Source organism: Nematolebias whitei, chromosome 2, assembly GCF_014905685.2.
Source record: "Nematolebias whitei isolate Nwh7 chromosome 2, NemWhi1, whole genome shotgun sequence".
NCBI classification, from domain to species: Eukaryota; Metazoa; Chordata; class Actinopteri; order Cyprinodontiformes; family Rivulidae; genus Nematolebias; species Nematolebias whitei.
Genome location: NC_056499.1, coordinates 25,190,061 through 25,215,732, shown reverse-complemented (window position 1 = coordinate 25,215,732; position 25,672 = coordinate 25,190,061). Strand labels below are relative to the sequence as shown.

Genomic DNA, 25,672 nt, shown 5'->3' with positions numbered 1-25,672 from the left:
GGCAGGCAGTGCCAGTCCCCTGGGTCAGGACACACTAGCACACGACTGGCCCAGGGTGCTGCTTTATGCTTTTCCGCTGCTTCCCCTGATAGGCCCAACACTCCTGAGAGTCCTTCAAAAGGGGCATCAAGTCCTCCTAGTGGCTCCCCTCTGGCCCAGAAGAACTTGGTTTTCACTACTACACAGGCAATGCTACAGCTCTCCAATGCCTTTACCCCACAGGAAGGACCTCCTGTCACAGTTGGGGGGGGTCAGAACCCGCACCCCGATCCCAGTCGCCTCCAGCTCTGGGCTTGGCTGTTACAGGACCCGGCATTACCTTCTCAGAATATGACAGGGAGGTTGGACATACAATAAATAATGCCAGGGCCCCTTCCACATGACTGGGGTACATACATAAGTGGAAGGTTTTTAGCAACTGCTGTCGTGCTAGACACGAGGACCCTATACACCACAGGTGTCAAACTCCAAGGGCTGGAGTCTTGCAACTTTTAGATGTGTCTCTGATGACACACAGTTGAATCAAATAAGGAGGTCATTAGTATGACTTTGGAGAACTTGACTGCACTGAGAAGCTAATTCAGTCATATGATTCAGGTGTTTTGGACCAGTGGAACATCTAAAATTTGCAGGACACCGGCCCTCGAGGCCTAGTTTGACACCCCTGCTGTACAGTTCTCTTTCCGTTATTCTTACCTTCCTTCAGGCACAACTTTCTCAAGGCTGGTCTCCATCTACTCTGAAAGCTTAGGTCGCTGCCATCTCTTGCTGGCATATGATGGCGGGTGGGGAGACAGGTCGTAACAAGGATGTGTCCTTGTTTCTGAGAGGCGCCCGACGTCTGCACCCCACCCCACCCCCCACAAGCCTTGTCATGCCCGTGTGGGACCTCTCTCTGGTTCTCGCTTCTCTGCGGTCTGCTTCATTTGAACCCTTGGCGGAGGTGAGCCTTGAGTGCTTGTCTAAAAAGACAACGTTGCTCCTGGCCATGACTTTGGCCAAATGAGTAGGTGAACACCATGCACTGTTTGTTCACGAGTATTGTTGCTGCTGGAACCCGGCTGGCTCAGGTGTCACCCTCTGGCCTAACATAGCGTTCCTCCCTAAGGTGGCCTCATCTGCGACCCACTCTCTGCCTCTCCAGCTTGCTCGCTTTGATGCGGACGGTGCTGATGAGTCTCTCTGCCCTGTTTGGGCACTAGAAGCATACGTCAGACGGACAGCTTCTCTGCGGCAGTCTGATAATGTGTTTATTTGCTATGCAGAGCCTCGCAAAGGGCAGGCCCTTTCAAAGCAGTGTCTTGCATGCTGGATTGTGGACATGGTGGAATGGGCATACACTCTACAGGGCCACTGGCCACCTGTAGGGGTATGATGCCATTCCACCATGAGTGTTAGTGTATCCATGGGTTGCAATGAATGGGGTCACTCTGGAGGCTATATGTGCAGCAGCCTTCTGGTCAGCCCCAAATACCTTTGCTAGGTTCTACATGGTAAGCATGGCTGCCTTTCACCCATTGGAGGGGATCCTATCACAGCACCCATCTTCGTTTCAGTAAGGTGGGCAGACTTAAGTTTTGTTTTCTTCTTTCTGTGTGTGATTCCTCAGGACTCTGTTGGCAATCATCATCCAGTGCTTTAAGCACCACCTCTGGCGGTCAGTAGGGATGAAACTGAATGAGAATTACGACTGTAACTACGGCTCTATGAATTCCGGATGACCGCCAGAGCGCTCGGTCCCTCGGAATCATCACATTTCGAGAGAAGATTAAGGGACTGGGCTACTGTTGTCACATGCATATACAGACGTACCGGTGTCACACGTGACTGTTGGCATAAAATACTCGACCTGCGCATGCGCAAGAATGATCATTCATTGCTTTAAGAACCGCCTCTGGTGGTCATCCGGGATTCATAGAACCATAGTTACAGTCGTAACTCTCGTTTTAGTTTAGTTTAGTTCAATATGACAAAGACTCACCGATTGTTTAACTACGTCAGCCCATTCAGGCGGGACTCCATATTCTGGGTTTTCTTGAAGGAATCTGCACAGATCTTTGAGAGGAGGAGCAAAGGCTCCGCCAATCTGCAGAAGATAAAAACAGCTCATGTAAACTTGTGTGAAACAAACAAAACGGGCAGCAAATCATTCAGGCAAATGTACAAGTTCAGAATGATCATAAAACAATTACTTCTTTTAAAGCTTTGTTTGATACAGAAGTTTTACATTTGTTCATAGATGGATATAAATAGATTCTGGGAAGCATAAAAACACCACCTAAAGACACAACAAACCCTGACTCAAACCCACCTTGCGGGCATTTCTCCTGTTGATTATCTGGACCCTCTCTTCTCCGGTCAAACTGTTGACATCGATCTTGTTTGGATTCCTGCAGCGATGCCTCTTTTGCTTGGGTCGACCATCTTGGAAGTGGAACTGCATTTGCATTTTATTTACTCCCTAAAGAAGAAAAAGGGGGAACATTTGTTTCAGTCATCAACAATCTGTGCCCCTTAATAGAATGACAAAAGTAAAACTCACCGGAATAAAAGCTCCTGTGTCTGCCACAAAGCCAGGGTGCTCCTTTAGCCACAGTTGCAGGTCTTTCCTCATGGGGGCGTCCTCCCCTGCGAGCCGAGTGCCATCTTTGAGGTTGATAACAGGGACCCTTGTTTCTGTGTCTGCAGAAACCTGAGTCGAGCTGTGACTGGATCCTGGCATAGCAGCTCCAGCTAAGCCCACCTGGCCAATCCCTCCCCATCCCGAGGCCGCCTAAAGAGACACAAGAACAGAAAGTGTTTTTAGGTTAGAACTAATCATAAATGGCATGTTTGGCAGGGAAGAAAAATGTCAACACAATTTAGGATTTATAACTAAAATTAATATAAAAAATAAAATAATAAAGTAATAACCTGATTAGGAACAGTAGTTACTTGATTCCTGTTCGTAAAGAGCAGGTCCATCCCTTCCACATTTTTTCTCCTGCCTCTTCGTTTTTTAACCAGGGGCTGACCATCCAGAGCTCCGTTCATCCTCATCTCATCAGTAAAAGCTGGAGGAACTGGAAAACAAGCATGTTTGTTATAAACTAGCGTATCATGCACAAAAGAAAACCCTCAACTGTATGAAGTTTTGTCAACAACTTAAACTAAACTGCAAAATGAAAACTTTCTGTTCCTTATAGGTAAACAAATCCAAATATGCTCCAATAATTATGCTTTGCTGCCATCTAGTGGTTGGAAAGAAAACAGAACAGGATAGATCAACAGACATTTTGTTTCGTGCTGTTTTTAACATCAACACACCAGTCTGGACGCTGCTATGAGGCTTGGTGATGTCAGCCAGACCCGTGTCCGACGCACTCTGCAGCTCATGAAGACGGACCAGATACTGCTGCTGGGCCTGAGGGCCTTCTTCAGACTCCAGGGGCCTCTTCATAGGTGGACCCTGTTTTTGAAAGGTCAGCTTCAGACCTCCTTCCTGCTACAAGCACAAACACAAAAGTGTGAAGCGATCTGCGAAATTTGATTACATGATTCAGAGCTGTTCATGAGATGAAACTTTATGCCCGACTTGTTCCCTTTCTGATTTTTACTGAATGAAAAAAAAGAAAACAACAAAAAAATAATAATTTTTGACTTCTTTATATTCATTATCAGAAAACTAATGCACTGTCTTTAAATCTGTGTCGCTTTATCCTTCAAAATATTCTGATTTGTGCTATTAAGTTATTTCATAAATGTCAAACAACAACAAAACAGTTCAGGTTGTTTTTGTTAGTATTATTGAGACACGTGGACACACAGTGGGCAATGCTTAGTAGGGATAAAGTCTTTCCAAAGTTTGTGCTGTGCTCAAAAGCCATGCCAAAGACATAGCTGCTTATAAAGTCCCAATTTAAGGGTAAGAAGGGGTAAGTTTTTGCAGGTACGAGATAGTAAATCCCAACAATTATAGATCTTTATCAAAAAGCAGCAAATGGATAAAAATACATAGGAGCAAATCTGAATCCTGCTGAGTTAATAGACATGTTGCCAATAAGCATATTAGAGAACACCCACAGCAGAGGCCTCCATTTCAATTAGATTACTAGCAAGACCCCATCAGTGTAGAAAGGCTTCAAACAGAACCTTATCATATTCTCATGACTGAATGATTTGTGCTTGTGTAATCACAGCCTGAGAGCCCAATTCAAATTGAGTGTGTGGGAAAAGAGAGGAAGGCTGTTATTAAATTAATCTCTCCTCCTGCCAGGCAGTCCAAACCGCTAATCATCCCCAAAGGAAAGCAGGCCGGAGACCAGAAAAAACATGCTGAACATGGCAGCTAGCACTGCTCACGGCAGCAGAAGTGAGAGGGTCCTACAGTTAGGGCTGAAGCAGAGGAAGGGTGTGGTAGGAAGGGAGAAATCAAACATACATCGTTGAGTTTTACTGAGAATTCCTTGTTTTCTGCAACATGCTTGGTCACCTTTGACCCCTGTGGTGATGCAGAGGGGTCCTCGCTCAGGCTGTTGGCGTTGTCTAGCAGCTTGGTGGTGTAGAAGGAGGCCACTGCACCTCCGGGCTCATAGAACCGACGTGGACCTGGCCACTTGCCCTTGAGCACAGCCTGGCAGATGCTGTCGAGGCGATTTATAATGACACGATCCTGACAAATAAACAACAAATAAACAACTTTTAGATTAACTTCCCCATTGCTTACTTGCATGCTTTAAGTTCACATAGTTTTTTATGATCCACATCATGTTATTTCAAATGAGTACAACAGTAAGCTACTTTTTTTTTTACACTGCAGTTGAGCAGATTTCCACCATATTGCAATTTTCTAAAAGTTTAGATACTATTACAAACACTCTTCTGGTAGTTAGAACGTCTGCTCTGAAAATATGTGCAGTAATTTACCTTTGGCCAGTAGGATGCAGCGAGCATGTACCCTCCTCCCTGGAAAGGATGGGAGGAGTTGCTGGCGACACCGTTCTCAGCCACGTGGGCATCTTGTGTTTCATCCTGTGTAGACCTTAAAGAGGCCACGCTGTCCTCATCAAAGCCCTTCACACTTGTTGATACAGGCACTGTGAACGTCACACATTCAGACGTTAAACACACACACACTTCAAAAACACTCGAGTACCAACACTTTTTGGATCAAATCAGAGGTCGGAGTCAAACTTTAGTTCGCTCATCTCAACATCAAATCGAACATTTTTAAAGAATTTTTGTTCCGAGTTACTCACCGTTCTTCTTTGCTTTCTCTCCCTCACTGTCACTGTCATCAGATGAGGACGAGGAAGAAGACGATGAAGATGAGGAGCCGGAAGAACAAGATGATGATGAGGATGAGGAGCTGGACCCGGAATGTGATGACGATGAAGATGACGAAGATGAAGAGGAGCGTGATGAAGAGCTCGATGAGGAGCCGTCTGAGTCAGACTCGGAGCCTCGCGTGGCCTCCCTGCGGCCTCTCTTACTGGCCTTCTTGGGTTTCCTCTCGGTGGAGTTTGGAGTGAGCGGTTTGGTGCGTGCTGCCACCATCTGCCTATCGCTGTCACTCACCATGGAAACGGGCTTTTCTTCCAGACCTGTGGGAGTTGCTGGCAGGTGAGGAGGGCTCCACCTCCCTCTTTGCCTCTCTTTACCCTCCTCCTCCTCTGAAGCAGACTCCACTTTCAGTCCAACCCCACAGGGGTCTATGTCTCTCTGAGTGGCTGGGGGCGTCATCAATGAGCTGGAAGCCTGGTACTGAGGATGCATGAGTGCTGCAGTTGGGCGCGGTTGCTGCGGAGCAGCCTTCATTTGACTGTAGTTGCGTTGTGAAGTCATGAAGCTGAGCTCAGGGTCCCTCAGAATGTGGTAATCGGTCCGACTGACGCCGTGCTTAGCAGCGCCGATTAGCAGGTCCCGGTCATGAGTGCCAACTTCCCACCACACGGGCAAGTCTGAGCTCATCTGGCACAGCCGGAGGCGTTCGTAAAGCAACTGATGTCTGAGCACCTGTTCCCTCACCTGGCGAAGCAGCTCTACTCTGTACAGGGTGCGAGACGCTCGCTCCTCTGTGATTGGCTGGATGGTGAGAGAAGGATCCACTGCAGCATCTGGAACAGAAACAAGAGCATGTGAGGCTATCAGAGCTTCTCAACAGGTAAGACTTGTTTGTGCCCGGAGCTTGAACATCAGAGTATATCTGTCTGCTAATGATTAACCTTATCAGACCTCTACTTTGGAACAGCTTGTTTACCACGGAGTCTCTCCAAAACAAACACACACTGATATGAATGACTGTGCATAAACTACGGAAGACATTTAACTTTAAAAAAAGGTATCAAAAGAGCATAAACACTTGCTAAAACTGGCTGATTCTTTGAGGTCTCACAAATCATCAGGAACCAACTGTATTCATGTGTTTATGTGACCTGCCGAGAAGCAAGCAAGACCTCTGACCTCCTTCTTTAGGTGGCAGGCGACACACCCGTCTGCACATGGCGGTGAAGGCACACAAGTATTTCTGCAGGCTCTCATCTGTCTTCTTGTGCAGCCGAGCCATGGCCCTGAACTTGGTCCAGTCAAAGCGCCCAAGGTTTGGGTCAAAAACGACACCAAACGTGGAGACAACCCGGTAGAAGTCAGCCTCTTCTCTTCGGGTCCATCTGATTAAAAAGGATTTAAAAACAAAAATTTGTTATATTTCATATTTGTATATCAAGATCCTAGACTTCTTAATTTCTTGTCCATCATCCGTCTCATTTGACCTTTGCTGACGTTCGATCTTCGCAGCCATCTTGGGGTTGAGAGTGTCGTTGAGCGTGGGGGGCAATGGGCAGAGGGGAGCAGACAGCATCATGGGTTGCTGGGACTGAGACTGAACCTGGTGGATGTGGAGGATCTGCCGGCTCTTGGTGAAGCGCTGAGAGGCTGTGATCAGTCGCCTCAGTCTGGCTGTCAACACAGAGGAGGAGGGCCAGTAGATCGTCTGGCCTTCTGTCATCGGAGCTGCATCTGGATCAAAGTAACAAAAAAGATCAAATTCCAAAAATCAGGGTGCGTTTCCTTTTTAATAAACTGTAGTACATCTTTGGTACAATTTTGAACTTTTATGTTTATTCCACGTAGGAAGCCTTTACTTTTGAACATCATCATCATATCACTACGAATTAAAAATGAGTAAGGCCCACCTCCAGGATTATCAGCAACAACCAAATCTCCAGGAGAGGAGGCGTCATCCTGTGTGACAAATAAACACCTTTAAGACATATAGAGCCAAATAAAAATACTAAACTAAAACGGACATACTGCAAGTACATTCCATCAATCTACACTAATTATACAGCAAATCATCATGCCTAGTGCTGAACGTTGACTCAGCTGATTAGGATAAAATAAATTAGTAATCAAAATAATTTATACATAAATTCCTAAATGCAGGATGAAATGTGGGAACATATCTTGAGGAAAACATGCGGCTTAAACTGGCTACTCGGTAGCTTGAGAAAGACGCTATAAATGTGTTACGACATTCCACATGACACTTCAGATTTTTATTTCCCACTACTTTTTCTTGATGATGTCCAAACATTTGATTTAATTCAATAAATGTGACGCATGTCTGCTAAAAAACATTGTCATTATATTCAGTAGTGATTAAACTGAAGCAATATACTGTAAAGCTAACAAATAAAGCTAATAAATAAAGCTAATAAATAGATCTCATGCTGCTGTATTCATTCATGTCCATCTGCTCACTACAGACTCATGTTCGGGCTGCTGTTTAATATATATTATTTTACATTATTAGTGATTAGCATATATCTTTGATCTTTTAGCGTATCGTTTAGTGCTTGTTTAGCATATATCTTAGATCCTCATATACTGTTTCTTTTTATACTTTATATTTTTTGCTATTTTTGGGTGTAACTGGGTCCTTGAGTACACAGTTTCGTTCCACCTCATGTACCACATGTGATGTGAATGACAATAAAGAACCTTGAACTTAAATATATAAATGTTAACAACAACACCTTTCCATCTACTGGTTTGAAGTGATTTAACTTGAGGCACAGAACTGCTCAAGGGTGGTGGGACAGATAATATTACTCGAGCGTTGTAAAACAATGTTTTCACCAGAAGCAAACAACAACAATTGCAGTGGACATCCATGTAAGTTCATTCTACAAAATCTGCTTAATCTCTGAAGACCACTTAGAATTTCCTACATTATGTAGTAATATCCTGCCTAGGCAGACCCAAGTAGTTACATTGAAATGTGTGAATATCTGCTTATTCCATTAGGACAATTTTTTTGCACAATCCTTACATCATTTTAGTAAAAACAACATTTAATTTTGAGTCTAGAGATCTTACCTCCATGTCATCCTTTACCAGGGCTGGAGCAGGTTTGTACTCTGGATCATCCACATCCCTGCACAAACACACGACTCATTTTTACTTGTAGTATTGTAGCGAAGTTCAACGAGAGAGTAAAACAAAAGCAGTATGTTTTTTTTCCATTTTTCTATATTGATGGCATGCACTCACCCATCCATGAAATCGTTGCCTCTCTGCTCTGCAGCGATGGCCTTCTCATCCGGTCGCCCCACACGCTCTAAAAAACACAAGGTCGGGTCGGCGCGGACAGTGTGGTACTTTTCATAACCTGGAGTGTGTAAAAAGACAGGCAAACAGCAATGTTAGCAAAAGATGCACGGAGCAGGAAACATACACAAGCTGAGTGACTTCTCAACGAAACAGCATACGATCTGAAAACAGGTTCAAAACATTTGTTGAAAAATAAAAAAACTAACTAAACTGATCAACCTTCCCCTTTAATTGCTACATCTGTTAAATAACAACTTGATCAAATCTGGCATAATACCCTGGACTGTTGACCCTAAAGAGTAACAAGTTCTCCAACGTTAGATGTCATTTGAAACCTGCTGTTCAGCTGAACAGAGCTCCTCACCATGCTTGAAGACACCAAGCATCAGACACTTGTCGGCGACTGCATCCCACCACAGGGCTGGCAGCTCCGAGTGGTCCGGATCTGGCACCCAGATCTTCACCTCACTGTGGAAGAAGAAGAGACAAAGATCTAGAAGGATACTTTAAAATGGGATGTTTCTATACTTTAGAATACTTACTGGTCTTTTTTTTTTTTTACTGTGCCTTCTATTTAACTAAATACATTTAGTAAAATAAATAAATACAACAAAAACATTTTAGCTCTTACATCAAAGCTTGTAAAACAGTAAAATTTTCACTGTAGCATTTTTATATTTATAAAAAATATATGTACAATGATTCTGGTTTGGATTTGCCATGTGATTTCCTTGTTTTCCATGATTTAGATTAGACAATTTATTGGCGTTAAACTATAAAAAAACAACAAAAAACAAGAGAAATATCTTTTTTCACCACCAGGGGGTGTCCTAGGTTTTTCTTACACATTTGCTGAGCACTAGTTTCTTCTTTCAACAGGTTGATTTCACTTGTGAATAAGCACATGCTCTGCTTAAAAATAAATCCACTGTTTGAAGCAGCTGTTTCGCCCTAAATTAATCCTAAAATGTTAGCATTAGGCAGCTCTATCTGAATCCAAACAGCTATACAAGCATGTATGTTTCAAACTTGTAGAGGAGCAAATGTTGCAGAAAACTAGGCTCAGAGAAATAATTTGAACTTTCAGTGCAGGCATCATCGTAAATTAACGTCTGAAGAGGTCAAAGTTGAGCTCACCTGGAGTCGACACCATCTAGCACCTTCTGCGCCTGACTTCCTATCACCTCTTGTTTCAGGTAGTAGAGCATTCTGACCCTGAGCAGCACCCTGCGGAAAGAAAACCCCCTCTGGTCACAACAAAGCCCTGACTACACACAAATGCTGAGCGAGCACAACACACACATACATACACACGCTTGTAAATGCATGCACACACACACACATGCAGGCACACCTGTTAGATTCAATGCAAATGAGAGAAATGTGTGACAACTGAGCTGTAATCTAAAGCTTGGTCTATTGTTCAATGCAACAATCAGCATTCGAGTCAAAAACACTTGTGGATGTTTGCCTGTTATTTTATCAAGCAGGGCACAACTATAAATCGTTCGGCCCACCACAGAGCAGGAATAACCCATAAAACTGCTTCCTGTGCCAACAAAGTCTGTGTAACTCAACAAGAAATCGTCAAATCGCCAAGTCTAATCAATTTACCGGTACTTGGATACCGTATCACCTACAGACAGACTGAGGACAGAATGATCAGACAAATGTCTCTCTGCTGCAGTTGTGTGCTTGTACTCCGCAACAGATGAAGGCTGGGAAGCAGAGTTCGTCAACGTACAGACAGCATGACTCACAGGGGAGACATTAGCTGTGTGATGCATGATCGCTCATCACAGACAGCAGCTTTTAGGTGGAGACGCAGTGAAGTGGTGGGATCTGTGGTGTGCCAAGCGGTAACATCTGCTAAGACTTGATCATGTATTTAACTGCAAAACAATTTTATGATAAAAAAATAAAAAAAAGGATTTTTATTTATTTACAAAAATAAATTCAAATTTTATCCTGATACCTGGTGGGAAAAATAGTGCTGAGGTTTCTGGGATTTTCAAAATAAAATGTTTAATTGAAGCACAGGGTAAATAATTATTATAAATTAGTAAAGTATAATACCATGTGAAGAATGCCTGATGTTTTTTGTTTTAGCTTTGGGGATTGTTCATGCCCGAGTTGTTTGTTCGTTTATTTTATTTTTATAAAAGGGGCAGATATAAGAATTTTCTTGTTCTTTCTGCACCCTTTTCATTCAATGTTTTTTTTTTCTCTTTGATGAATGTGTTTTGTTTCTTTTAAATGAATGAATATATAAAATAAAAATATATATTTTTTAATTTTGTATAGTCTTATTTTAAACACAAGATTCAAAATCTAAATATGAGAAGTGTCCTGCTGGATTTAACTGTCCCCACGCCTGATTCTGCTGCATTTATCTGTACAAACCTGCTTCTTTCGAGAACACAAAAAATATTTGTGCTGTTACTCTTTGAAATATAAAATACTTCGTATTCAACATTTTGTCTGTTGCACCCTCACAACGACAGGACCAAGAACATCTGAATAGCTCCAAACGTTAGCAGCCTTTGTCAGTGATGGATGTTCGAGATGTCCAGTCGGAGCTAAATCCTCCCTCGCTCAGAAGCAGCTGCTGATCCTTCAGCTGGTCAGCAGCACAACCCTATATCACCACTTTTCCAAGCCTTTGTTGATGTGTGGTGTCTGGGAGACGAGGCTCACCCAAAGCAGCTCCACAAAAACTCAGAAGTCTTATGGAACAAATAAACCAAGTACGACAAAATTAACCGGCATTATGTGCTCACCTTAAACTGGTAAGGGAAGATACTGCTCCTAGTGGTTATTCTGACTCAAAACATGCTAAATCTATTTAAAAAAAAGATTGTCATAGTTTCACTTTTTACTTAAATATGCATCAAAGGATCAGATGATATGTATTCATAGCAAAAAGCAGAAACTGTTTATGACAAAAAGTAACTTGTTGTCCTTCAAGCATATTTTCATGAAACCATCGTTCACAACTAAGTTGTCATTGTAGCACAGTTTTGTGTCCTACATTTGCTGCCATGTTAAGGGAGCCGATTAAGCCCTCACCCGCAGGCCATCGGTCACATTCCACATCCTAAGAGTCAGAATGCACAAGTCAGCAAACTCAGCTTAGTGCGTGTCCCCAGTTGGCCTGCATGTCACACTGACAATCTCTGGATTCAGCAAAACTGGACAAAGAAACAATGGAGAACTTTCTATGAAAGCTCCAGAGCTCTCCATCTAAAAGCCCAACTACAAGCCTCCCTTTTAAAAAAGAACCAACCATTTATTTGGCTTTATAGCCCAAATGTTTCAATAACAGCCACGTTCCCCTCCCTCTGTCTGAAAATAAGACAGATCTATGGCGGCCATTAGCTGGCCTGAAGTCTCATGAAGATTCCCATCAGCCAGCTTAGTCTCCATGCGATGAACGTTTGTTAATCAATCAGTAGGCTGTCAGCTCCAATAGACGTTGGAGTGCTTCCTAATTACTGTGGCTTGGCAGTGCCACATTAAAATCTGAGTCACATGCAAATTGTATTTTCATTCACTTAAGCTTCGTTCTATTAGATATAAATGGAGACAATCACTATTAGGGGAGAATAATGACCACCTGCCACCTGTTATAATGGCTTATAGGTTTGAACACAGTCTGGAGAGCAAACACATTCACACCAACAACCAACATGAGCACAGTGAGTTACACACAGACATATACAGTTCATTACAATGGCTTTATAGAAGAATCATCCTCTATAGCTCTGTTACCAATAACATTATTGAACTTTTGGCATGCCACACTGTATGAACTAAATATCAAGGGCAACACCTACTTGTTGCAGTGGTGTTTCAGGTGCTTCTTGTAGCCGTCGTCCTGAAGCATATGCTCCGGGTTATGCTTTCTAAGCCACTCAGCCTTGTGGATGTCAAAAGAGCTTGACTGAGTCTTCATCTTCTTACCCTTCCTGCCCCGAGGGACTGGGGCAGACAAGCCTGGGAAACGAGAGGAAGAGAAGTCATTGGTGCTGTACAAGAAGTGCAGCAATACCCTAACATCTAGCTTTAGGGTGTATAAGGTGCCATTGTTGCTGACAGTTTGTTGTTTTTAGGTCCTCTGACTTACCGAGGTGATTCTGAAGCTCCTTAGTGCGTCCATCCTCAGAGGGAGCAATTAGGTCCCACATGAAGCTCTTAATTTTGTCATCACCACGGTAATGAACCAGGCAGTAAGCCAGCAGGGCCCTGCAGATGGACTCTACATCCCACTCAGTCAGCTGCTTCTTAAAACGACCATGGTTGAGAATATCCTTCCAACGACCCCATCTGAAAAACCAAAACAATGAGACTAGACGTCGCTCTTCTACTCAGACAAATTAAGTTGCATTAAAGTTCTAATTCACACTCTGTTTCAAACAGGTTAATCAACAGTGTCAGGGTAAATTTATTATCATACCCATAAACAAGCAAGTTCTTTTCCACTCTAAAGCACTCTGTGCGGCCGTAGCTGTTCAGACGATCGTTTCGTCTCAGCTTGGGCTTGGTGTCGTCGCTGTCACTTTCGCCCTCTGAAAGTTCTGCCAACTCGTCTTTGGTGGCGCTGAAGGGTCTCGTCTGCTTCCTGACGCGAGGAGTGTCGATCACCAAGCTGTTCTGTAGAGGGGGAAGAGGACGACAAAAAAGGATTTTACAAAATGTCAGTGATCTTCCAGGCCTTTGGCTCTTGTCAAAGGACTGTTAAACTATCCACGCTTCGAGAGTCCCAATTATCCTACTCGCCAAGTATCACATCCATCGTAGAGCAGTACTTACTCTGCCATTGACCATTTCCATATCGATGTCAGCCTTTTTGGCCCATTTGTCCCAGAAATTAGGGTCATCCAGAGAGATGTCAGTGCGGTTTCCGGATGCCACAAAGCTGGCCTAAAAGCAGAGATCGGAATCATTTAATAAATCAGGAAAAAGTAGTGATTTTTTTAACAACTTCCAAAATATAAATATTATAGTGAAAAAGCTTTTCCCTCCAGTTTTATTTACTTTAGCGAAGGTGGATCCTCGTCCCTCTGACTCAATGGTGATGGTCTTTGTCCTACGCTGCAGGATCTGGTCAATATCTTCCTCGCAGAATTTGGCCCCTTCATCCTCCTCATCCATGATGGCTCCGTAGGCGCCGCGCCGCAACAGGTCCTCGATCTCTTTCTTGGACAGCTGCTGCTGCGCAGCCTGAGAAGCAACAGGGCTCAGTTTATGTCGAGAAGCTAAAATTTTATCATTCAATAAACCTAAATTTCGTTTTTGTTTTTTGGTCAAACAAATGACTAAAGCTCAACAGAAATAGACAATTAAATGCAAACACACATGTTGGGTTATTGAAATTGTAACAACAGTTCTGTCTCTAACCCCAGCAGCTGTTTGGCATGCAAATATACTCAGAACAGATGTAACAAGCAGCTAATGCTCAACCTTCTTATAGTTCACATAAATCGCAGGAGGAAACACACTGCAGCACAACTTCCACACACACACTCCCTCTCCAGCAGATTATACAAAAGGTATCCGTTACACACTGGGAAAATTTTAGCACTGACCTTCATAATCTTTTTTTTATGACATATTATTGTATTATTGATTCTCACTACACTAGGTATGACTTTTCTTTTTAAAGAAAATCGAAGAAATAACATTTTTTGTTAACCTTTAAATACTTTCACCTGTTATTTTACAAAAAAAAAAGATGAAATGGCAATTATTTTTTAAAGTGACAAAGTGGAGTTTCTTTATTGTACAAATTAACTGTTTAGTTTGAGAGCACTGATGTGATGCTGGGACAAAAACAAACAAGCAAAGAAAAATGTAAAAGCATAAATGAATCGGCAAAAAAAAACAACAACTAATTTTTACGACCTCATGATTTTGCTCTGATTCTAATCCAGACCATTTGGACAGGTGTCAAACTCACCCCTCCCCCGGTGCCTCCTCCCAGACTGTTATCTCGACCGCTCATGCTCTGCAACACTGCTTTGTCCAGGCCCAACTTGAGACTGGCGCGGTCAAACATTTCACGCTCGTATGAGTTCCTGGTGATAAGACGGTACACCTTCACCGCTTTATTTTGACCGATCCGGTGGCAGCGAGCCTGGGCCTGTAAGGTGCACAAAAATAAGCTCAAAATGCAGTAAAGAGCGAAAATGACTCGGTATCTTTCACTTGATTGACATCTGTAACATGAAATATCACACAATTAAACAGAACAAGCATTAGTCACTAATCTTTAAACCTTTAACAAAAATCAAGTGTGGATTTAAGTCGTACCTGCAGGTCGTTCTGTGGATTCCAGTCAGAGTCAAAGATGATGCAGGTGTCTGCAGCAGTGAGGTTGATTCCCAGGCCACCAGCTCTTGTGCACAAGAGGAAAACGAAGCGGTCCGAGTCGGGCTTACTGAAGCGGTCTATAGCAGCCTGTCGCAGGTTTCCACGAACACGACCATCAATACGCTCATACAAGTACCTATAACAAGATGTCACAAATGGTAAATAGATTTTACTTATAGAGCACTTTCCTATCTCATCAAGATACTCAAAGCTCTTTACAATACAATATGTGCCTTCATTTAGCCATTCATACAGCACTCTATTATGTCTATACAAATAATAATCAGTGCTTTATCACATTCATACACCAATGGGACACACATCGGAGGTAATGAGGGGTTCAGAATCAAACCCTCAACTCTTGCATTGGACGTCGACTGCTCTAACCACTCAGCCACAGTCGCACACAAGAAAACATCCATAAATTAAAAATTATTCAAATAAATGCACATCACCTGCCATTTTTCATGCCAAACTTTTAAACCAAAAGTAAATGTTGAGTATGACTCTCAGCTGCTACCACACCTGATATCTATAAAACTGACTGAATGATCGCATCGTTTGTGTTTGCTATGGTGGATTAGCTCTGTTGTTAAAGAATCATAGATGCTCATCTAATGCTTACTTAGGAAATTTTATTAAAATCCTTCTCGTGATTAATGAGTATTTTGCCAACCGGTAGAGAAATAAATGAACACACATGCACATTATGATTGTCCCCCTTTATCCAGGAGGCAAAAAAACCATAATGGACGCAACAATTCACTAATCTTTAGTTATAAACTTTGTCACCCTTTAAACTAGGGATGCACCGATCCACATTTTTTTCACTTCCGATCTGATACCTGCGGTTTAGTAACGGCCGATACTGATCTGATACATAAAAACAGTGCTGAATTAATAAAAATGGCTAAATCATGTCATCTGGCCCATTTCTGAAACAGGTCCAGATGACATGATTTAGCCATTTTTGTTGTCTACCTGGATGTTTGAGCTTACAAACCCAGTGCTGAATTAACTTAAAACATTAGTTTTGTAAAACGCAGACATGAATGTACTGAATTACTAATTTATTGAAAACTCTGCACCATAACAGCACACTTAAACACACCAAGAGCTTCACAAGCTTGGTCAAACATGTAAAAACAACACAACTTTAATTTGTTGTCAGTATGCTAGCGAGTGACGTCACTCAGAGCACAAAGCATAGAATTAGAGTGAATGAATAGATAATGAACAGAGTCATGGATCGGTTACATCGTCACAGATACCCAATCCAGAAGTTTTTTTTCGATATCGGTACAGATACCGGATCGGTGCATCTCTACTTTAAACATCTTTTGATAATCTTAATTATCTGTTTTAACATAGCCGTAGTGCATGTTGACTTTGAACGCACCAAAAAAATAAGCATTCATTTATCTTCCTTTCTTGACCAGAGAAACAGCACCCTCAAATCTGTCTCTTCAAAGTCCATTCTCATCCCCTCCCACAGTCCGACCCCCTGCCCTCCCTGGGGTAATCCACTTCCACTCAAGAGAAACCTCACAGACTCTCCAGCTCGTCTGATGTGGTGGAGCCTTGAGGGCTTCTGTAACCTGCTGCTGAACCCTGACTGAGGTCTGTGCCGTTCAGCTCCTCACGTAGTTACAACAATTTCAGCTTTGCTCCAGATTCTGGCAAGAAGCCAAAGGAAAGAAAGGAAAAAAGAATAAACACAGATATAAAAGCAATGTAAGGATGTAAAGACCACAAAAAGGTAAGCAAAGTCAAAGACAGTGGGGTGTCAACAAAAATAGAATACAACAACTTTCTGATTATAATAGGATTTGAGGGTTTTTAACCAAGATATTGTAAATATATCTAAAAAAAAAAAATCCAATATCCCATATAGGAAAACAAGACAAAGCCTTTTTTTAAGCCCTAAAGAGGACCTGATTTGTAGACAGCAGCTATGAGACTAAAGTGTAAATTGAAATGATTCAGTCATTATAACCATATAATGTGTGATACCGAGGGTAATGAGCATAAATTAGAGAAGCAGAAGACTGTAAAACTGTGTTAATCTGATAGTGTTGTCCTTGAAAAACAATCTCTGTAACCTTATCTGTTGACTGCTGCTCACACTGGCCACTTGTTAAAACACAAACTTACAAAAGTGGAGTGTCCAGTTTGTCGTCATACGCAACCATACGAGACCGAGCAATTAAAATCCTTTCAAATGTGCACTAAGAATGTGGTGTTTTTAATGGCAAAAAGAAGTATGAGAATATGTGTGACATAACTGAACATTACCTTTTCTGAATGAGGTAGTCTTCCAAGATATCCAAGCAGCGCACCATTTGGGAGAAGATGAGCACCTTGTGCCCTCCTGCCTTCATCTTAGGCAGCAGTTTATCGATAAGGACCAACTTTCCAGCAGACTGCACCATCGCCTGCAGGTGGAAGTCAGCAGCACCAGGGCTGTATACTTCCCTAAAGTCCTCCAGGATCTTCTCTTCTGCCCCTAACAGAGAAGACAAATACATCAACAATACTGTACTGTGCACGTATCAGTTTGATTTTTTCAAAACTTAAATTTTAAAATTTATTTCCAGTTAAAAAATATACTTTAACTTAATTTTCCAATAATGCACATATAATAGGTACTGTATTTTCTGCCGTACAAGTCGCATCAGTCCAAATAGGTCTAATAAAGTGGAAAAATGCATAACTATGTCGCTTCACCATATATGTCACATCTATTATGCGTCATCGCTGACGCGTCGCGTTTGTAGCTCGTCACCACTGACAACCCAGAAATGTGGACCGGTGTCGTGCCAAAAAAAGATTGGCTGCCATATGGCGGCCACGGGAGCGTGCGCAGGAGGATTTTAACAAGAATTAAACAAGATTAACACTTAAAAACAATTATTTGTTTGCTCAAAATTATAGCAAAGGTGTGTCTCAGTCTAACTTTTGCTTAATAAATGGACTTTGACGGTCAAATCAGCTCATTTTCAAAAGCCGATACGCAGAAACATGAACGTGCAGAGGGCGACTTGGTTCATTTCTTCGAAATTTAACAAGATAACCACCTAAAAACAATTATTTGTTAGCTCAACTTTATAGTAAATGTGTGTCTCAGTTGAACTTTTACTTAATAAATGCACTTTGATGGTCAAATCAGCTGCATTTCGCCAGGGCAGCGCAGCGAAATGAAGCTGATTTGGCTGCTCGAGGCAGACGATGCTGGCAGGATATGGAAAGCCGATTGTGCCATTATTAGCCACTTTTACCTATTACATGATACAACGGCATGCCTTACTACTCGAGTGCCATCTAGCAGCTGAAAAATGGTAGTGTTCAATATTTTCAGTCAGAATGAATGAAAACGGTCATATCTCAGCCAAAAATGAGTTTATAAATATGGAAAAAAAAATCCATAAAAATGTCGCTTCGGCGTACAAGTCGCAAGGCATGCAAATTATGCAAAAACTTTAGACTTTTACAGTGAAAAATACGGTACCTAAAACAAGATTCAGATCTATAAAGTTAAATTTTTACATGTTTGTGAGTTGCACAGAATTTAAAACAAAATTCCAAATTTAGTATAAAAAGCTACTCATTTTCAGTGTGCAAACGTCTTACATTTTCTAGTTTTCTCGGGGATTTATATACGGTTGGATGGTCTAAATGCAACAAACTAACAAATGCTTCAATTTGTTCAAGTGAACCATTAAAACTCAACATCTAAACAAAATGTAAAATAATTCATTTTTCCTTGCCCTGTCTCATCTAACCTTTGATGAGGTAGGGGTGGTTGCAGCACTTTCTTAACTCCATCATCGTGTTGACCAGGTTGGGCATGTTTGCCTGACCAGCTCCTTTAGCCAAGAAAGAGAAATTCTTCTCAAGGATGGCCCGGTAGTACTTTTTCTGGATGTTGGTGAGCTCAACCTCAATGATAGTTTCTTCTTTAGGAGCCAGCTTCTTCTCCACATCCTCTTTTAAACGGCGCAGCATCATGGGCTTCAGGATGGCCTGAAGTTTCTGAACCTGTGGTCCAAACAGGTCACAAGAGAGTTAGGACATACAGAAACTGCTTCTGTACAAACAGATGCAAGTTTTAAAATGCTGGTGACTATCAGCAAAATATTTTATACATCACATCATCTATTATACTGCAATAATTAAAAAAAGCAACATTCAAGTAATGATTATTATTGTTTAATTTTGTTTGCCTGTTTTAATACACTAAGGCAGTGGTTCTCAAACTGGGGTCCCTGGACCCCTGGGGGTTCTGCAAGCCAGTAATTGGGGATCTGGCAAAATAAATAAATAAATCTTTTTTTTTATTTTTTTTTTTAACAATAAAATACACCAAAATGCAGGAAATCACATCTACTTTATTCAAAATTGTCTGGGGGAGAACCAGATGATCTGCAGCTATATATGTACAGATACACATTACAATATCTTATAACCTGCAATTATTCTAGCAGTCTTGAACAAATATAAATACAGGGAAATATAGGCAGGAGTTAGTCTAATTCTAGAGATGTACTGATTTTTGAAAAACTGTGATGGATCGTGAAAAATCAGCAGCATTAAAGCGCAAAGGTTAGTGACGTTGTTTGGATGGCGTTTGGATTTAGTTATTTGCACATCAAACTGAGCTTAGTGTGGCCAAATATAAAGGCTACTTCTTTCCGGCATTGATTTGAAGCAAGACAATAAGAACAATTTCCTTGTCTAGTGTAACAATTTTTACAACAAATTACTTCTACAGCACATGTGGTCATTTTTAGGACCAAATTTTCCTCAGCACTTAGCAAAAGCTGGAATGAATCGCACAAAAAATATCCGATTAGGTAGCATCAAACAGGTTACATGTAGACTACAGTACATTAGTTTGTTCAAGAAAACAACCTTTCATTTTTCATTTCATTCACGACCCAAAAAGGAAGAAGCAAGTAAAGCTGGATGGATGCTCATTTTTCAAACAAAAACGTTACAAGGATTGGTTTTATTTAGTGCTATTTTTTTGCACTATGCTAGCATCATAACCTCAGTTTTTATATTACACATATTACATATCGTTAAGTTCTGTTTTACTTTCTGTGGTAAAACCGTTACCCAACTTTCTACTAAAGAATACACAATTCCTGTGGCTTTTAGATCTGAACCACTGGGTGACTTCCAAATAATTTTACTTACAGCTTCACATTACATCAATGGTGCTTGGAAACATGCTGAAACAACTAAAGTATGCAGGACAGTAGCCCTTGAGGAATAAGATTAAGCACCACTGTTCTACAGTAATACTGTATCCTAGGGGAAGATGTGTTGATTCTGTCTGGCAAAAAAGAAAAAGAAGAAGCCAAACATTTGTGTCTAAAGCAACAGGTGAAAGCATTTTTCTTTTGAGAAATGTTCCTGTATAGTCCAGAAATGCATGCACAGTAGATCTCCATTGTTTCTAGTGTTTAAATCTCTGTGGATAGCTTAGTTACATTTAAACTGAAGGAATATTTATGGCCAAGATGAAAAAAAAAAGAAATATTAGAAACATTTAACATATCGAAACGATACATATTTGCACAGATCCATGTGCTCACCTGCTCCTCTGTCTTAAGGTCTCCAAACTCCTGCATGAAGGTATTTTCAGAGGGGAAACGCGCTGGTTCAAGGAAGTGGAGGAGGCTGAAAAGCTCCTCCACTGTGTTCTGGAGAGGGGTACCCGTCAACAGGACCTTGTGCTCCTTAAGGAGGACAGAAGTTAAAATATTAATTTAAAAAAAATATTACTTTTTTCCTCTGAGCTGATGGTTTTCATACCAGGTTCATGAGCTTAAAACCCTCTAGCAGCTTGCAGTTCTTGTTCTTCAGACGATGGGCCTCGTCAATAATCACGCAGCGCCACTCGATGGCATTGAGTTCAGGACAGCCTCCAAGGATCATCTCAAACGTGGTGATAACGGCCTGGAACTTGTATGCACCTCGAATCGCACGACCCTGAAGATGGACGAAGAGTGGTGAGATGTGGAAGTCTCAGAGAAATGGGATTTTATGCACAAGTACAAGTCTCTTAAGCAACTGGAGGTATTATTTTTTTAGGTTAAAAAAGTTTTAGAATGTGCATCGTCAATAAAAATACCTAAAATTAGAAAGTTCCTCGAAAAACTTTGACAGTGATTGCCACATCGTGGCCATTGGCCATCTTGGATTTTTGATTTGGATTCAGTATGCGATGTGAAACATTCTCAGCTACCACCACAACAAATTTCAGCTTAATATCCGCACAAATAGCTGGTTTATAGTATTTTTCCTTTTAACTCCGGTGGTCATCTTGGATTTTTTATTTGCATCAGGAATGTATAACAAGTTGCTCTCAGTTATGACCATACCAAATTTCAGCTCAATATCTCTAAGAATGACTGAGTTAAAGTCCATTTTGTTTTTTTCTGAGGTAGCTGTGGCAGCCATCTTGAACCAAAATGGCTCCAAAAGTTTATCAGTGTTTAGTTCAGAGACCTCTTCATTCTAGGTCATGTGACCTCGCTGTGGGAGATAGAGGCTAAGAGTTCTGCCAGTGTTTTTCAATGGGAAATATGGCATCTTTGTTTGCAAATAACGTTGCCTCGAAATGCTACTAAAGGTAAAACACACATGACGGTGCCAAGCCGGTTATTTTCATATAACATTCATGGGGGTACACATTGTGGTTCAGACCGCATTGAAGTTGATAGATGCACAAGACCCTTTTCAGGTGGATAATAACAGGTGCTGCCTTTTACTAGGCAGTTCCAAATTAATGTTTATACTGAGTTTGTTGGTATGAAAAATAAACTAAGTTCTGTGCCTAGTACAGGTGCATATTTTCATTTTTATGCATATGAACATGGGAAACACGTGAATTTGTAGTCATTCGCTTTCATCTACAAAACTATGGTTTTCTCAGTTGAAATTCCATAGAAAACACACCTTTTGTTAAAAAAAAAACCATGTACAGCAGAACACGTGCATGAGCTCCTGTTTGCTCGTCTGTCTGTTTGAGGAGGCTGTGGATTTCCATGCCTCTCCATTTGTATCCATTGCCTTGACAACAGTCCTTGAGGGATACTGTTATTTTGTAACCCCCACATCTCCCACTGCCAGCCAGCCAACAGTCTGCTGTGGAGGAACCACTCGTTCAGATATGCCTGAGCAGCGCTGACAGCAAGCTCTCCTTCGGGAGTTTTGTGACATCACAGGCTGCGTTAAGAGACTGCTGGTGGCAGCTCCTCGCTGTTCTCACCTTAATTCCTGCTACGGTTCGCCTGAACACTAAGAGCTCCTAACTGCCTGTTGCAAAACATCACATGGCCTGCCTCTGTTCAAGGCTCACCGACTGCCTCTCAGCCTGCTGTAAAGCAAGCACCCCCTATCAGCTTACTATTAGAAACCATTAACTTGTTAAAATGGCCGCACACCCAACACACAACACGCTTTACCCTCAGAAAGAAAAAAAAAGATTTCCAGTTGCCTTTTGTTGATTTTTGAAACAGCTGATCTTTAAAGAACATCTTAATGAACATAAACACAGAAACTGATCTTTTCTACCAATCCATTTTGACAGAAGCTGTAAATTTTGGCACTGTAAAGATATCGCAGCCCCACATTTCCCTTCTCACTGCAATTGCACTTTTTGCTGCACCGAGTCCGTACAATAGTTAGAAAAATAAAAAGTGTATTATATCAGGTAAACACGTTCTGCCAACCATTTTAATATCCAACTCCTATTTTCGTAGGCAGACCTCTTCTGAATCATGTAATTACATTACTCAGAGAATTTCACGTTCCCAACGCACCGCTGCTGTTTTCAAAAAGCACAGTGATTATTTTAATCAAAGTGAATCATTGCTTTCCATTTTGAAGGTAAGCACAGCAGCACAGCTTTTTGGCTGCCTGCTTTTGAAAAGGTAAAGATTGCAAGTATTACAATTAACTAAAAGATCTCTGAATCCTCATTTCTGTGTTAAATAGGTATGCTTGATGTCCTTTTTACTTTTTTACACAGTTAACATTTTCAAGGTTTAACTAGTTTAAACAAAGCTGATTGCTTGTCAAAAGCCTGTCTCACTTTTTTATTTTGTGTATAAAGTATTTTTGTCTTGGTTTTACACAATCGTTCTAATCAGTCAGGAAGAATGACACCACTAATTGACATTATAAGATAGTATATGAACTCTCTAGTCATTAATGTGGTATTAAATGTTCCATTCTGTGAGATAGTTTTAAAATATATCAACACGCTTTAAACAATTTAAAATGTGTTGGATTTAAACTGCAAATCAATAACTTGAGCCTAAACATATTAAATACATATTTAATTGAGCCATGGAGGATACTATCAATTCAAGCAATAAAGTTTATACATACACAACTTTAACTTTTTTTTTTGGGGGGGTTTCATCTGGCTTCCAGCTCTAATGTTAAAAATCTTGGTGTTATTTTTGATCAGGACATGTCTTTTATCCCCCACATTTAAAACGTTACTAGAACTGCCTTCTTCCACCTGCGTAAAATCGCTAAAATTAGAAACATCTTATCTAAAAATGATGAAGAAAAACTGGTTCATGCATTTGTCACGTCTAGACTGGACTATTGCAATGGTTTGTTATCTGGGCGTCCAAATACTTCTTTAAAAAGTCTTCACTTAATCCAAAATGTTGCTGCTAGTGTCTTAACTGGAGTTAGTGGGAGAGATCATATATTTCCAATTTTAGCTTCTCTCCAATGACTCCCTGTCAAGTCCAGAATTAAATTCAAAATCTTATTTCTGATCTACAAAGCTCTCAACAACCTAGCTCCATCTTATATTTGAGATCTTATTGTTCCATATTTTCCCAACAGAGCACTTCGCTCTCCGACTGGAGGCTTACTTGTGGTCCATGGAGTTTCCAAGAACAGAAAGGGAGAAAGATCTTTCAGTTATCAGGCTCCTCTCTTGTGGAACCAACTTCCATATTCTGTCCGTAAAGCTGAAACATTGTCCAGTTTTAAGACTGGGCTTAAGACTTTTTGATAAATTCTATAATTAGGATTGGCTTGTTATGCTGTCTTAAGCTTAAACTAATGGAGGACAATTTGACCTCATTTCCTTAAATGAATTGTTAAAATTGAATAGTTTTCATATAAAATTATTCTGTCATTCTCGACCTGTCATTGTGTATCCGTTCCCTTTTCCAGTTCCTCTCAAACTTAGCCAGTCGAAGCAGATTGCCGCTTGTCCTGAGCGTCTGCAATTAAGTTAAATTCAAAGCAGTCTGCTCCTCAGATAATTAATGTTTTTAACTTACTTTTTATACATATGAATGTTTCTGTTTAGTGCCCTGAGATGACTTCTGTTGTGACTTGACGCTATTTAAATAAAATTAATTGAATTGAACTGAATGTGATTTATAGAGTACCACTTCACTTTCCCAAACAAAGTGATGTGTTTCTGTGCATGTATACATTGTTCTTATTGCTAGTAGATTTAATCTATGTTCTGTATTAAAGAGCTATTTTCTGAAGCAGATGCTAGTGAGGAGACAACAAGGTGTTCTGCTGTTGCTGATAGTCGTCAATGCTGGTTTGATGGATAGAGGCTATAAAACCTTATCCAGCAGAGTTGGTTCATTTAGTTCTCTTAATAGCTGCTATCGGTTTTATTTCTTAAATCATATCCATAGCTACAGTGCCCTGCCAACAGGAAGAACATGTCACAAAAACTTTATATCTTTGATTTGCAAGCTTACTTGAAATCTACATTTAGAAACAGCCAGCGCAGACAAGCTAATCCTCAGATCAACTGAAAGGCGTGTCCACATAATAAAGTCCATTATTTATTCATTTGCCCACGATGAGTTTAACGTAGCTGCCTATGACATTTCTGTGACTGGTGTGCATTTACCTGAGCATCCCTGAAATACATCTCGTACTGCTGCAACATCTGCCTGCTGATCATGCTCCCATGGTAAACAATGACGTTGAGGTGAGTCCAGGTGTGAAACTCGCGCTCCCAGTTTGCGATAGTAGACAGGGGGGCGATTATGAGGAAGGGCCCTTTGATGCCAATACGATGGATCTCTTCCAGGAATGTGATGGACTGGATGGTCTTTCCCAGGCCCATTTCATCTGCCAGGATGCAGTTGCGCCTGACAGGTGTTAGGAAGGAAATGATTTTTAGAAAAAAGGAGACACAGATACGGTAAACATTAAACAAGTAGAAAGATTACACCTTTGGTGTGTAAAGAACACCTCATGTGTGAGAAATATGCTGCATGAGGTATTTCTCCTTATTAGGAGAAAGTGTTGTGTATTTATCATGAGCTTTTCTGCTGCATATAGCTAAACACAAAAACTTGTCAAAGGACAAAAAGGAGCTAAAAACAATTCCCAAGATACTTGAAGAATAAACTGCAAACAGCAGAAGCAAAATCATCAGCAATAATAACATGGAAAAAAAAAAAAATTGAAATACAACAGATTTTTTCCTGCTCTGTGGTGTGCTCCTCCAAGTCCATTTATTCAGCTGTCCAATGGATGGGGGTATTATGTCTTGATGCTAATTGCAACGTGCAGATATTCCCACTGGCCTCTTAAGCAGCTCTCTACTTTTGATGAATCTCTGCGTAGGCATACACAAGCTCCTGTGCGCTCACACGTAGCTAAACTAATTCCCTGGGTTAATGCAACTACG

The 25,672-nt window shown here is 41.1% G+C and overlaps 2 protein-coding genes across 2 annotated transcripts in view; both read right to left on the bottom strand.

The window, feature by feature from the left end:
• Positions 1-25,672, bottom strand: part of LOC119426382 (putative mediator of RNA polymerase II transcription subunit 26) — a 123,482-nt gene that overhangs the window by 19,336 nt on the left and 78,474 nt on the right. The window lies entirely within an intron of this gene.
• chd9 (chromodomain helicase DNA binding protein 9) overlaps positions 1-25,672 on the bottom strand; it is a gene marked incomplete in the record, with an annotated part of 62,847 nt that overhangs the window by 6,475 nt on the left and 30,700 nt on the right. The window contains 27 exon segments of the mRNA XM_037693936.1: positions 1,982-2,086; positions 2,312-2,461; positions 2,543-2,773; positions 2,914-3,062; positions 3,307-3,484; positions 4,472-4,651; positions 4,906-5,075; positions 5,238-6,095; positions 6,442-6,647; positions 6,750-6,996; positions 7,173-7,221; positions 8,359-8,416; positions 8,533-8,650; positions 8,957-9,060; positions 9,730-9,819; positions 12,429-12,588; positions 12,719-12,918; positions 13,049-13,245; positions 13,405-13,515; positions 13,630-13,815; positions 14,552-14,734; positions 14,905-15,100; positions 17,260-17,470; positions 18,747-19,002; positions 20,565-20,708; positions 20,785-20,961; positions 24,884-25,127. Coding sequence (XP_037549864.1) covers positions 1,982-2,086; positions 2,312-2,461; positions 2,543-2,773; positions 2,914-3,062; positions 3,307-3,484; positions 4,472-4,651; positions 4,906-5,075; positions 5,238-6,095; positions 6,442-6,647; positions 6,750-6,996; positions 7,173-7,221; positions 8,359-8,416; positions 8,533-8,650; positions 8,957-9,060; positions 9,730-9,819; positions 12,429-12,588; positions 12,719-12,918; positions 13,049-13,245; positions 13,405-13,515; positions 13,630-13,815; positions 14,552-14,734; positions 14,905-15,100; positions 17,260-17,470; positions 18,747-19,002; positions 20,565-20,708; positions 20,785-20,961; positions 24,884-25,127 — 5,158 coding nt within the window.